We start from the raw sequence: 14,892 nt of genomic DNA, 5'->3' as shown, positions 1-14,892 counted from the left end.
CCTGTAGATGGAGAAGATGGGGCCGTTGCTGTGCTAGGATGGAGTTGGAGTAGCCGCAAAAAAGATGGTTAAGTACATTATCACTTCCGGGTCCTGTCTAGAAGTCCACAGCTACTGCCGTAGTGTATATCATCTATGCTGTACTCTGCTTGGTTGGATACAGCACATAGTATCAGGTGCTTCCTACGAGGTCTCCGTGCTCCTAAGAAATACTGCTGAGCACTGCTAAGGTGCATTGATGGCCGGCCATCTAGGTGTGCCTGTTCCCTCCTGCACGGCTGTTCCGTATGGCCGATCGGAACGCTCCCTCGGTGTGCGAGCCGGCTAGCCCCAACGGGGGATGACAGCGGGCGTGACGTCCGGACGTGATGACGTCAACGCGTTTCACAAAACTAGGGTGTGTAGCTTCATCTGGACGTGTAGGTGGCGTGCGAGGGCTCCCTTCCTTTTCCCTTCCCCCCCCCTTTTCTCCTTGTCCACTCAGTTTTGAGCCACCCCCCGGGGGGATTGATGTCTGGCATGTAACCCTACTCAGCACATGCTGAACACTTTTTATTGTTTGGTTACGCAGACATCAATTGCCTAGATGTCCGGACGCTTTGTTTGTTTGTTAGTCAGTTTTGATTATATGTTTTTTGTCCCCCCCTGTCTGTGTCATCTTTTTGATCGGGTTTTTAGTTACCGATCATTTTTATCAGGGCAATGTAATTATCGGTTCATGCTCTTATGTCTACATGTATCTATTTGTGTACCACAATAAACACTTGTTTAATTATTTAAATTTATCAGATTGCCTTTCTTTGGAGCCCTACTTTTTCTTGGTCCCCCCTCTGCTGGGGACAATTGTTTATTTGCATATGTTCAGGGGCTGTAGGGCAATCATAGATATAGGGTACACACTAGACACTCATTACATGGTTTAACAAGCCTCACTTTATCCAACTTGACTGTGGTTTGTAAAATATGCACTTCATGTGTGGAATGAGAAAATATCCGAGAACTTACCAGAATCTTGCCTGGGTAACGTCGACTGATTATCACAGAAAGATCATATATCATCACCCGTACTTCAGCAGAGTAAGAGACCAATTTATTAGCTCTATTTTCATTTTGGACATGGACTTGGAAGTCCACCAGATCTCCAGTGTTGTTACAGAGTCCTGCAAGCAGGTAGACGCAGGTGCCTTGAAAGTCATAATGCACACCATTGAAGGTGTAATAGTGTGGATCCCCTGATGCTGTGCAGGTGCCATAATAGTTGGGATAACAGTCTTGGATCCCATTGACCACTGTACAGGTCTCGGTAGGTTTACACTTAGTATTTTTACAATCCACGTTCTTAGTGTTTGGGTTACAAATGCATTGCTCCTTACACTTTTCATCCCTCCAAAATTTTTCATTAGGAGCATAATGTTTTCCTTCAAAGATGCAGCCGCACTCGTCTTTGGGTATGCACTTTCCTCCATCCAGCACAAATCCATCATTACATTGACAGGTCTCGATGCACGATGAGGAACAGGATGATGGCTTGATGGTGGCATCATTGCATGTTGGATTACAAGCTTTACCACACTGTTTGTAATGACTGTTAGCAGGGCACTGTAAAGCTAAGAGCAAAGGTGGTCAGGTTCTCGTAAGTAAAGAAGAATAATAGAGGCCAATACAGTTTTCATACCTTCATTGTTGCCTACTTATTTTGAGTCAGGAACTCATAGGTTATTAAATCCAGACAGAGACAGGAAAATTGGTATTTTCCAAAGCAGGAGAGCAATGACATCCCAGGTCTTCTCTCATGGGGCACTTTACATGGAATTTTACTAAATATATTTTTCTTGCTCACCCTTTTTTTTGGCATGGCACCAACACCTACTGTAGCATGGCAGTATCTTCCTGGTAAGTCAAACGCTGTAGGTCTGACTCAATGGGAGGTGCCTCGGACCATAATGGAGAGACCAATGCTCACACACAGAACACAGCAGTCTTTTTCTAGATCTTACTGCTGAAAATATTGAAGATATTACTGAAGATATTAACTTTTTGCTGTGTCTGTGGAAGATTTATAAAAAGACAAACAGCGAGACAAATACCACGTACTATTTTGAGCCAACCTGATTTATCTTTGTTTGCAATTGATTTTTATTTAAAAGTTTAACAAATTTCTTAAGATACAAATAATATACCAATCTAGAAAGATCCATGCACCCTTAAGGGTAACCAAGTGTCAGACCGTTATGACTATAATGCAAAAATCAATTTTAAAAGGTAAAGTCAATTGAATTAGGCTACTGCCTGCCTGGGCATATACGGAATAGTCATAATTACTATGTAGTATAAACTATTCAGGAATATTACTCCGAAACTCATCCCTGTAATGTTTGATCAAACTGTAGCGCCTACAGCTGAACTAGAGATCGGAGCACTTATCACCAAGGTTGATCTGGTATTTCAAGTCCCCTGTACGTAGCTCCCATATTGGCATTGAAAAATGAGAGGCTCCAGGACTCTCCATTTGCATCCATACGGTAAATATCATTGAGCTTAAAAAAGAAGAGAAGAAAAGAGAAAAAGGAAGGAGTGAAAAGAAAAAGAAAAGAGGTCAGAGGAAAGGAGCAGGAGTCAATTCCCTCGGCCTAGGCCCCCTACCTCCCAGTTCCGGGAACTATGGGGCTTGGAGGTGTATAATCCAGGGGGACCACACCTATCAAATCTGGCTTGTTTGTCCTTGAGGATGCTGGTCAATTCAACCTGATATATCTTTATATAATTTGAAGAACAACTACAATTTGGCTTTTATTATTAAATATATTAAATATGTGTTCCTTTTTAAACTTTAAAGCCTAAGTGCAATCAAAATTGAAAGCGAAAAAATCAGCACAAGTTGACGACGTAATTACGGTCAGTAGGATATGGCTCTTGTGCTGATGCCTCTTCCGTTAGGTGAAATTCTCCTCCATTAATCTTTTGGTACGGTGGGAGGTTAATAGAACTGTGGGAATTGTAACAGGTCCTTATCAAGAGTGCCCGACTATGCCAGCCCTTTCCGCCCCGGCCCCTGCATTTATAAAAGCCATACTATAACTTCTATGAATGAAACATGGTCTATGAACGGGGTTGCACCTTTCAATGATCCACCCATCCTCCATTCATAGATTGTTTTTCATTCATAGAGGCTGTATTACCGGCTTCTATGAATGGAGCAGCGGGATAGAAAGGGGAGGCATAGTCATGGTCAGGCACTCTTGATGAGAAGTGATCTAATCTTTCCTTACTGGCTTGTCTGGTGTCCTAGCAGCAGGCTGTTTTTCTAAAGGGGAAGGCCAGTTATTTTGGGACTGCCAGAACCCATCCGTTGCTGAACTGCAAACAGCCAAGAAAAATTATAATAGGAGGGAAACCGCATCCCATATGTATGAGGGGACTGATATCTCTGAGGTAGTTAGGGGTGGGGGGACATAATTTAATATTAAATGATCAAACTGTTCACTTTTCAAAAATTTGGAACTTGGATGATCAGCTCTCTCCCACTTTTGACAAGGGTCATGTTCTGTTTTAGCATGACTTTGCATCTGTGCATAAAGATATCTCTATGAAGCAGCTTTTCCCAACCAGGGTTCTGTGGAACCTTAGGGTTCCTCCAAAGGTAGCTAGGGGTTCCCTGAGCTGTGGATATTTGACTTCCTATTTTAAGGTGTCTGCATAGTTCTGGGGGTCAACAACACTTGGTAGAGTCAGTTGCATGAAGCCAACAACCTTTTACCTGTCCTTAGAGATTGCATTTTGACCACCACTTTAAGGGTTGCCTTATTCCCCATAACCACATATGTAACAGGCATTTTTTTTTCACTGACCACCAATGAATTGGTTTTAGCAAGGGTTCCTCAAGACCTGAAAATGATTTCAAGTGTTCCTCTGGGGTAAAAAGATTGAGAAAGACTGCTATAAAGACATGATTTGATCAGTTTAGTGTTGAGGAACTCAATTGGCCTGCACCGAGCCCTACTGAACAATTTTGGGAAGAACTAGGTCTCCTATTGCAAGCCAAGTCTTCTTATTCAACATTCATTCCTTTAGGCCAAATTGCATTGAAATCCCCACAGATGCACTCCCAAAATTTTGTGGAAAGCCTTCCCAGAAGAATGGAGCCTGGGAAGGGGGGGCAACTTTGTATACTCCATACTAATATCCATGATTTGGCATGTTTGACAAGCTTATGCATATATGGCCAAAAGAAGAATGAAGTATATATATATATATACAATATATATACTGTATATATATATATAATTTTGTGCAACCATGAAAAGTCTTGGGGTCTGCAGGGTTGCCAAGCTATAAAAAAAAGCAAAGTGAGTAAAGTGTCCATCTATAGCACAATACCCTTACACAATTAACAAAGATTTGGGGTCCTGTCTGTAATGACATCATTGTTATATGTAAAAAGAAGAGGTAACTTTTGTCAAGTTTATACTTACGACATCCAGCCAGTGCTCTCCAGTCCCCAATCTCAACATTATTTCTTTGGCATATAGAGGCGTACGTTGCCAGGCTCTGACATAAAAGTTTCTTGGAACCTCCATTTAAGCATACATCATATACACAATTGTCTACAAAAAAATTGGAGTCTATTGTTGCATGACACTGATTGAATGGGCCATTCTCTGCAGAAATGAGACCACATTTTTGATCATCCAAAAAGCTGTCCTTAAAGGCTGATTGGCAGAGTTTGCACTCTCCATTGCAATCATGCCAACAAGAGTTATCTCCATCTTTCACTCTCCAACTTTTGCCAAAATCAGCCAGAGTAGCTGCCTGAGAGCCAGATGGTTTGGCATAGTCATCTGAGGGATCCTCATTGTAGTTGCCGCACATTCCACATACATTCTGGAAATAGCTGCTGGAAATGTATACAGACAACATGGAGTACCAGTCATACAGCACCTTTAATTTAAAATCAGTCACAATATTCAAGAAATTGCCAGACTGGAAAATTTGGATTTTATTATTGAGAATCAAAGGGAGCCTTTGACGTTTATTGTTCACCTAGAACAAAAGGAAGAGAAAGAATATGTATTTTTCAAATAAAATCAATACTGATACAATATATCACCAAAAGTGTGTGGATGCCCCTCCAGCTCCATGGAGTCATGGTTTGACCAGTTTGGTGTGGAGTAACATGGTTGCCCAGCACTTGGCCCCAAACGTATTAAACACCTTTGGGATGAGTTGGAATGCTGATTACGAATCACGTCTTCTCATCCAACGTTCCCACAGACGCACTTCAAAATCTGGTGGAAAGCCTTGCCAGAAGAGTGGAGTCTGTTATAGTAAAGGGGTGGCTATTTCCATATGGTCCATGGTTTTTAATGGAATTTCCAACAAGCTCATTTAGGTGTCATGGTGAGGAGTCTGCACACTTTTGGCCACTTTGGTTATGCACAAGCTTGGTTACTTACCTTTACAAACCCAAAGTCGTTTCTCACTACATTTATAACAATATTTTCTTGAGGGTATAGAACCTTGACAGTCACATTACTGACGTAAGAAGTTTGAGCGTTGCCTCGATTTTCATTTTTGGCCTGGATGCTAAAATTGGTAAGGCTGTGGTCGTTGCTGCAGGTCTTGACAATTGTGTAGGTGCAGGTGCCTTGGAAGTCATAAAAGCGACCATCGAAGGTCTTATAATGAGGATCACCGACTGCGTGACAATTGGCTTCAGAAATCGCCACACAAGTAGGGTTTTCATTGAGCATTTGGCATTTTTCTCTGGCTCGACATTGCACATCACTGCAGGTTGACTTTGGAGAGTCCATGGCATATATTCCTGAAGATTAAACATTTTAATAATTGTCTGAAAGACTGTTTAAATTATACAGTATGTTGAATAAATCTTTTCTTGCTGAACAGATTAAAAAAAAAAAAACGTGTAACAAAATATAATAAAGCATTTATTATTATAACTTTGTGATTTAAAAATGTTGGTTTTGTTTCAACAGTTTTGGTCAATGAGAACTGTGATCCATCACATATGTAAGTGTCCCTAAGAACTCTGTTGGAATCTGATATAGAGAAAGATTAAAGTGGTTGTAAACCTTCGAGTTTTTTTTAAATAAAAGGAACAAACATGTTATACTTACCTGCTCTGTACAATAGTTTTGCACAGAGCAGCCCCGATCCTTTTCTTCTGGGGTCACCCGCCAGCACTCCTCTTCATCAGGTGCTCCACGAAAGCCGCTTTCCCTGGGGGCACCCATGTGAGCTACCTCCCGAGTCCATTGACACAGACAGCAGGAATGGGAATCTGCCCCACCCTTGCTCCCGTGTCACAGGAATTGATTGCCAGCAGCGGGGGCCAATGGCGCCTGCTGCTATCAATCTGTCCAATGAGGAGAGAGACAGCGGCTGGAGCCGCTGCGCTCGTGCACATCGTAAGAGTAAAGTACCTAACATTGTCAGTCGATCACGGTCGGGCCGGCCGGGTCACGGGGCAGCACCCCCCCGTCCGGTCGGTCAGTCAGTCGGGGGCCCCGCACTTACCCCATCTCATGGGCAGCATCATGGGTGGCTTCTCTCCAGGCTGTGGGTGGCTGCTTTCTTATCTCCCCTGCGTCTCCTCCCTCCTCCTGGTGGCCACTCCGATTGGATCTCCTTTCGGTCAATCGGGTGACGGGTCTCATGACCCACTTCCTGATTGCCCAGGAGGAGAATAAGCATTACCTTAGAGGATATTCATTTGCTATTGTCACACAACTGGGTGGGCTCACTGCACCCTGAGCCCACCCTTTTTTTGAAGCCCTTCAGAGCATCGGGCTCTAATAACGTGTTTCAAAAAAAAAAAAGAAAACCCCGATTGGAATCCATGCGTCCGGCGCCCCGCATGTAGATCAGGGGGCCGGACGCAGGCATGGGGTGGTGGCTCCCGTGCGCCCCTAATGGACGGGCTGTCACTGCTCTTCCCATTACATAAAGTACCTCTCTCTATCTTGACTTAGACTTTTTTTTTTGGGGTCTTGGGGTTGCCTCTTACTAACCTTCACCAACCCATGTCCAGTGGAACTGAATAACAAAAAAAAACAAATATTGCGTTAGAATCAAAATCAATAAAGCGTGAGATCAATTCAACATTGGAGGTGCAAACCTTGATGATAAAAGGCTGACAGATCAATCTTGAACTTGGTTATGTTTTTCTGTTCCTAGCAGTGCATAGTCAACGCGTTTCAGGACGTGTCCAGTGCCCCTTTCATCAGGAAGGTTGGCTGGATTCTTCCAATCTTAGAGTAATGTAATTCAAAACCCAATTTATATAAGTCTGTTTGTCAAGGTAACAGGTTTACACATAAGAACTGGACCTTAAAAAAAAATCAAAATTTCAGTCTTTGCTGCCTAATAAAGGTCACTGCAGGAATCGTGTGGCAGAACGTTTTTATTTTCTTAGAGACGTTTTAGACAGAGCACATGCTGACTATAAAGGCCATGAAATCCCTTCTGTTTTTAATTGAGATAAGGGATGCGGTGGTCAGCAAAATTTCTGAGCCGTTCAGTCCCTTAGGGGTCAGCCCATTAAAGTCCATTTGGGGATACTCTTTTCTTTTTGGTTTAGGGGTCGGCCCATGGCCACTATGGCAGCTTGTGGTGTCCACCAAAAAAAGAAAAGAGAGCGGCGGGGACACCCTTGTAGTGTAGTAAGTTGGTTGACTTAGAAATGATAAAGGTCCAACAGTTTGGGGGGGGGGGAGGGAAATAACTAGCATCATGCAACATGCAGCCTTCCATGTGCACAGGTGGAGAAAAATCCCCCGTCTCCACGCAAAATGAATGTGGTCACTCTCGATGCCACTGGGGTCCCAATCCTGGGTCCTTAGAGGGGTCCCCAAGCGGGTGTTGTAAACTAGGTGAGTTCAGGGTTTAGGGGTCGGTCCTTGTCCACTATGGCAGCTTGTGGTGTCCACCAAAAAAAGAAAAGAGAGAGGCGGGGACACCTTTATAGTGTAGTAAGTTGGTTGACTTAGAAATGATAAAGGTCCATCAGTGGGGGAGGGGAAGAAAAAAAGGGAAACCACTTGCATCATGCAACATGCAGCCTTTCATGTGCACAGGTGGAGGAAAACCCTGTCTCCACTCTCAATGCCAGGGGAGGGGTCCCAATCCTGGGTCCTTAGAGGGGTTCCCAGGCGGGTGTTGTAAACTAGGTGAGTTCAGGGAGAGCTAAAAAAAAAAAAAGCCCCTTGGTGATCTGATAGAGAGACCCCTGTAGACATCTATGTGGGAATCTGGCAATGAACTTCTGGTTCAAAGCAACTTGATGTTTATTTAGGCAGATGACACCGACTTATTCTTAAATAGATGACTACAGGCCCTCTGCTGATTGGCTCGCAACAGGGCTTTTTTTTTTTTTTTTTTTTTTTTTTTTTAGATCTCGCTGAACCCACCTTGTTTCACATTGTTGGTCAGGTCAAACAAAGACATGTCCATCAAGTTTCATAGGTGAGCGAGACTTACGTATGCATTCGCTTCTGCGTGCGAGATTGGTGGGACGGGGCGCTTTAATTTTTTTTCTTTCCTTATTTATTTTTTTTATTTTTACACTTTCTTTAAAAAAAAAAAATGGGTCACTTTTATTCCTATTACAAGGAGTGTAAACATCTCTTGTAATAGAAAAAAAAAAGCATGACAGAACTTCTTTAACCACTTAAGGACCAGTCCTCTTTTGTTAAATGTGTTGTTTACAAGGTAAAAACAGTTTTTTTTTTTTTTTTTTGCTAGAAAATTACTTAAAACCCCCCAAACATTATACAATTTTTTTTTCTAACACCCTAGAGAATAAAATGCAATACTTTCTGTCACACCATATTTGCGGTCTTACAAGCGCACTTTTTTTGGAAAAAATACACTTTTCTTAATTAAAAAATAAGACATCAGTAAAGGTAAGCCTATTTTTTTTTACTTTGTGGAAGATAATGTTAAGCTGAGTAAATTGATACCCAACATGTCACGCTTCAAAATTGTGAATGGAGACAAACTTTTACCCTTTAAAATCTCTATAGGCAAAGTTTAAAAATTCTACAGGTTGCATGTTTTGAGTTACAGAGGAGGTCCAGGGCTAGAGCTATTGCTCTCGCTCTACCGATCGCAGCGATACCTCACATGTGTGGTTTGAACACCGTTTTCATATGCGGGCGCTACTCACATATGCGTTTGCTTCTGCACGCGAGCTTGGCGGGACGGGACGCTTTAAATTTTTTTTTCCCCTTATTTATTTTACTTTTTTTTTTTTTTAATTTCTACGCTTTCTTTATAAAAAAAAAAATGTATGGGTCACTTTTATTCCTATTACAAGGAATGTAAACATCCCTTGTAATAGAAAATAAGCATGACAGGACCTCTTAAATGTGAGATCTGGAGGTCAAAAAAAACCTCAGATCTAACATTTACACTTAAAAGCAATAAAAAAAAAAAAATTAAAAATAAAAAGGCTTTTGTTTGATACTAAAAAAAAAAAAAAATCCCCTTTAAGACCATTGGGTGGAAGTGATGTTTGATGTCGCTTCCGTCATCCAATGGTATGGAGCTGAGTGGGGGCCATCTTTCCCTCACTCAACGCCATGCTTCAGAGATAAAATGACCCGATCATCTCCGCTGCTACCAACGGCTCTGGTAAGTGGCAGGGACCACCGGGGAGTGGCGGGGCACCTCTCACACCACTGATAACAGTGAGCTCGCAGTGAATCTGCTGCAGAGACCACTATTACACCTACCGGGTGTAGGTCAAAAAAAAAAACCAGAAGGCATTTGTAGCGCTGGTAGATTTTTAATCTACCGCTGATAGGTAAATCTAGTGGGTCGCTTATTAGAGGAAGTTAGATTTGCCTCTGTTCCAGCTTGGCTGAGTTGCGTGTAGTTCCACACTGTGCCAGTGGGTGTCATTGTCACCATGGGCTGGTGTTGGAAAGGCAACGTGTTGAAGCATATAAGTGCTCCTCTGTCCCGGAGATAACTCGGTGGAGGTGGTCCTCCGAGTTGCATTCTGGGAGAGGGTATTTATGGGACAGACGCCATGTTCTGAGGTTCGTTTTCAGCCACCTGCTGGCCCTCCTGGCTGAAAGGTATGTATTAAGAGTACCACCTTGTGGTCCTCCGTTCCGGAGGCCCACGTCGCTGCGGCGTGTGGGTGGGCCCGGAAGCCTGTCTGGGGCCTACCACAGCAGCACAGGAAGGATCCTGAGCTGTCTATCCTGAGAGAAGAAGCTGGACAACCGAGGAGATCCCAGGGGAGGACCCGTCATGGAGGGATCATGCAGAGTGCTGGTCTGGAGAGGGGCCTGGTGACTCGGTTGGAGGACGTATCCTGAAGTAGTCTTACTGCATAGTACTGCCAGGTTGGCTTAAAGGTTCAAGTACTCTGTCTGACATTCATCGCAAACCAATACATCCTGTGGCAGAGGATCGTACGGGTTTTATTTCAAACAAGTCTGTGGCAGAGACATTTGTTCGTGCTACGTACTGGCTGCTAGGCAAGTAAGAGAGGTCTATCCAGGCGGGCAAAGATTGAATCCCACAAGGGGAGCGCATTCAACTACAAATGTTCAATTCCAGAGAATGTTCTAAAGAATACTAAGGAAAGGTATTTGAGCTTCCCTGAAGCTTTCCTTCTGCCTCTTTCCTGCTACTTCTTTCATTTGTTCATTAAAGCATTGGAAAACATACTCAAGTGTTTGGTGCTTATATCGTCCAGAGGTAAACTCAACGGAATCCTAGACCCGGTGCCGGTGAAACAGAGGGAAGGAGAGTGAAGGTAACAGCCTGCTTTAAACCAGCAGCTCCACCGAGAGTTAGTGCTACACATTTATTTTAAAAAAGAATAGTACATCACAGGTACAGTACAGGTACTAGTGATCACAAATATATATAAAATATAAGTAAAAATGGATAAAAAAAGCAACGTGGGGAGCAAGCATAGAGAATCCGACGCGTTTCATCCTCAAAGACTTCTAGTGGGGCCATATGACCTACACCATATGGAGTCCCTCCATTTTCTTTTATCTCTATCCCGGTCCGATTGAGGCCTTTTTGTGTGCAACAGCAACCTCCAGAAGCCCCCCCGTGGGTGGAAGTTTGTTACCACGTTGGAGAACCATAAGGAACCAGGACTCTCTGGCCTGACCACCACAGATGAGGAGTGGAACTATCCCTCATAGAGTGACCATCTTCCAACCAATCGTAACCCTGTGGCACTGGGTCCACATACGCCTTATTGACTACGAAACGGTAAGTGGGTCCACCAAATCTGGTAAGAGTATCCATCTTATTCTTCTTACAGAGGATTTCTCCACAACTGCACAGTTATTTACACATTGTTTGTGCATCCTGTGTCCAATTGAAGATTTGCTATCAAGCATGGGATGGACACATTTTTTAATTTTTATTCTTTAGTCCCCTTCAGTGAACTTTTTTGTGTATCTATCACCTTTTCATAGGATGTCACAGTTCATGTTCCCTTTTTCTATCGTGCTACACTATATATTTTTAACTCTAACCCGGTAACCGTTACATTTTTTCAAAGCGTCGCCTATGGAGATTTTTAGATACCGTAGTTTGTCGCCATTCCACGAGCGTGCGCAATTTCAAAGCATGGCATGTTAGGTATCTATTTACTCGGCGTTTACATCATCTTTCACATTATACAAAAAAATTGGGGTAACTTTACTGTTAAGTTTCGTTTGAAAGACCGCTGCGTAAATACCGTGTGACATAAAATATTGCAATGATCACCATTTTATTCCATAGGGTCTCTGCTATATATATATATATATATATATATATATATATATATATATATATATATATATATATATATATAATGTTTGGGGGCTCAGGCATGAAAGGGTTGAGGTGACAAATGTAAAAAAAAATGTTTAAAGCGCCCCGTCAAATCACACATGTGAGGTATCGCCGCAATCATCAGAGCGAGAGCAATAATAATAGCACCAGGCCTCCTCTGTAACGCTAACCTGGTAACCGTTACATTTTTTAAAGCGTCGCCTTTGGAGATTTTTAGATACCTTCGTTTGTTGCCATTCCACGAGCGTGTGCGCAATTTCAAAGCATGACATGTTATGTATCTATTTACTCTGCGTTACATCATCTTTCACATTATACAAAAAAATTGGGGTAAGTTTACTGTTTAGTTTTTGTTTTGTTTTTTAATTAATGAAAGTGTCTTTTTTTTCCCCAATAAATGCGTTTGAAAGACCACTGCATTAATACCGTATGACATAAAATATTGCAATGATCACCATTTTATTCCCTAGGGTCTCTGCTAAAATATATATATATATATATATATATATATATATATATATATATATATATGTGTATATATATATGTATATATACATATATATATATATATATGTAAAATTTTTGGGGGTTCTAAGGAATTTTCTAGCAAAAAATACAGATTTTAACTTGTAAGCAACAAATGTGAGAAATAGGCTTAGACGTGAAAGGGTTAAAGGGCAAGGTCCTATGCTGCGTACACACGAGCGGAATGTCTGATAGAAAAAATCAGACGGAGTCCTTTCATTGTATAATCCGCTCGTGTGTATGCCTCATCGGACCTTTTTTTTTTCAAAAATTCTGACAGATCTAGAAAAAGCACATGTTCTAAATCTTTCCACCGGAACTCCGCCGGAACCAGTTCCTATCGGGAAAACCACTTGTCTGTATGCTGTTCCGACGGACCAAAAACGACGCATGCTCTGAAGCACGTAAGAGACAGAAGCTATTGGCTACTGGCTATTGAACGTCCTTTTTCTGGTTCCGTCGTACGTGCTGTACGTCACCGTGTTCTGGATGGTCCGACTTTGGTCGGACTTTAGTTTGACCGTGTGTAGGCAAGACCGTTTGAATGGAATTCCGTCGGAGAACCCTTCGGAGTTTAGTCTGATGGCAAAACCGGTCGTGTGTGCGCGGCTAAACACATAGGCAAGCAGTTTGTTTGGAAGGTGGTGGACCACTTCACCAGTGGTGCATACAGTCACAGTTGGCCACATACAGCACATGAATTTTGGAGGAGAAGGACTTTGGTGCAATATAAGTTGTGATTAACATGTTGAAGACATGTTTTGGTGACACATGGACATTTATTTATTTAATTTTCATATGGGTATTTAAAAAATGTGATTTTTTTATGTACATATATATGAATGTAAACATGAAATCCAAATGGTAAAGCATAAGAAACACCTGGGCAAACTTACCATCTGTGCATGTACCAATGGATCCATAACTGCTAATAGTATTCAATGAGAATCCATAAGACAACAGCAAGAACGGCGAAGAGGCAGTGAACGCAGACAGTTGTACGGAAAGACCTAATTCTACCGTGGCCCAAGAATATTCTGTTCCTGGCATTTTATTCCAAGATACATCTAAAAGTTTGCCACTGTTAAACAGTATGTTTGGAGTATCAGAGGTTATGGCAATGATCACGGCAAAGTTCAGGTAAGTAGTAATAGTTGATATGCTGTAGAAAGAGCAGTATTTGTTAACTGGTGGGACTGCCATAAAAACCTGACCGATCAGCCCTGCCAGGCCTTTTCCAAAGAACAACACTTCGATAATTGCATTGGCCGAGATATTAATTGGTTTCAGTGGCCCCACGTCAATCTCCAGCACTTCTCCGGCATCAAGGGTTGACTTGAATCTGTTTTTCAATCTTAGGTCTGAATAGTATTGCACGATTGTCCTCTGGGAAGCTAAAACGTAAGCTTTGTCAAGCACTGTTTTTGCAGTAGGCGCAACGATAAAGTTTGTACCCCAGCTAGATACCGGCGTCAGCTGTTCGTAGATGTGGTTGCAAGACAGCTTAGGCCCTATGCACGAGTGGCCACTCAGCACGGCTACAGGTTTCTGAGATACGATCCTGGTACCTGAGAGATCCTTTGTACTTTGGATTTGGATAGCCGCGTAAGAGGACAAACTAACGGTGAGAACCTTTTTAGGCCCATATTTCTCACCTTTGTAAGTGACCGTTACCGCTAGGTAGATATACACAGTGGTGGACTCTTCTGTACTCACCACCGCAAACTCCTTAAATCCACCAGTTAACCCTGACGCTAATCCTGACTCTAACCCCAACCCTAACCCATACTCTTTCCCTGAATCTTTCCCTGACTCTTTTCCCGACTCTTTTCCCGAATCTTTCCCTGACTCGTTTTCATACTCTTTGCCTGACTCGTCTCCAGACTCTTTCCCTGACTCTTTTCCCGACTCTTTCCCTAACCCTAACCCTAACCCTACTAGCCTTAATCCTGATCGCATACCTAGCCCTTCATTTTCTGAAGGAGTCACTATGTAATACTCTGTTCCAAGCTCATGAACAGGGTACACAATGCTAGTATCGGAGCTCAGCCCTTTTTTATTTATGGACGAAACGGAAATGTCTTTGTCAGACTTGATGAGGATCACGTTCTTGGAAGTACCTACTCCTGACAACTCCATGGACAAAGGAATGGGAACTTTGGTGTAGATGGTTGAAGCTTTTCTGATCTGTTCGTTGTAGTATGAAACATCCTTTATCCAGACAGATACTTTTGTTCGTGAACTGTACGTGGTGATATGTAGCTCCAGGAATTCGGAGTTTAATGGGCCAGTCTTATCATTCTGCAAGAAAACTGTAACAAAGATTTTGCCACAAGAACTTGCTCTGCAGCAACCTAGAATAAAATGCAAAAAGTAACATGGTACGATTTAGGATTTGGAATATAGAAAATATTATAAATATATCATATTTAGGAGAGCTAAAACAACTAAAGCTTATCTAAACCCAAAAACAGAAATGGAGCTTAACCAGTTGTTGCCCACCCACAGTACATTTAATCATCTCACGCAAAT

At 42.3% G+C, this 14,892-nt stretch overlaps 1 protein-coding gene across 1 annotated transcript in view; it reads right to left on the bottom strand.

Annotated features, from left to right (window-relative positions):
• The window catches only part of LOC141111476 (IgGFc-binding protein-like), a 132,412-nt gene that overhangs the window by 63,036 nt on the left and 54,484 nt on the right, over window positions 1-14,892 (bottom strand). Inside the window, exons 10-13 of the mRNA XM_073603769.1 lie at window positions 13,257-14,714; window positions 5,454-5,821; window positions 4,473-5,040; window positions 1,006-1,607 (exon numbers count right to left, since the gene is read on the bottom strand). Coding sequence (XP_073459870.1) covers window positions 1,006-1,607; window positions 4,473-5,040; window positions 5,454-5,821; window positions 13,257-14,714 — 2,996 coding nt within the window. The remainder of the gene's footprint in view (window positions 1-1,005; window positions 1,608-4,472; window positions 5,041-5,453; window positions 5,822-13,256; window positions 14,715-14,892) is intronic.

Source organism: Aquarana catesbeiana, linkage group LG10, assembly GCF_042186555.1.
Source record: "Aquarana catesbeiana isolate 2022-GZ linkage group LG10, ASM4218655v1, whole genome shotgun sequence".
In the NCBI taxonomy this organism is placed as follows: Eukaryota; Metazoa; Chordata; class Amphibia; order Anura; family Ranidae; genus Aquarana; species Aquarana catesbeiana.
The sequence above is the reverse complement of the archived record's forward strand: the minus strand, read 5'-3'. Positions and strand labels throughout refer to the sequence as shown.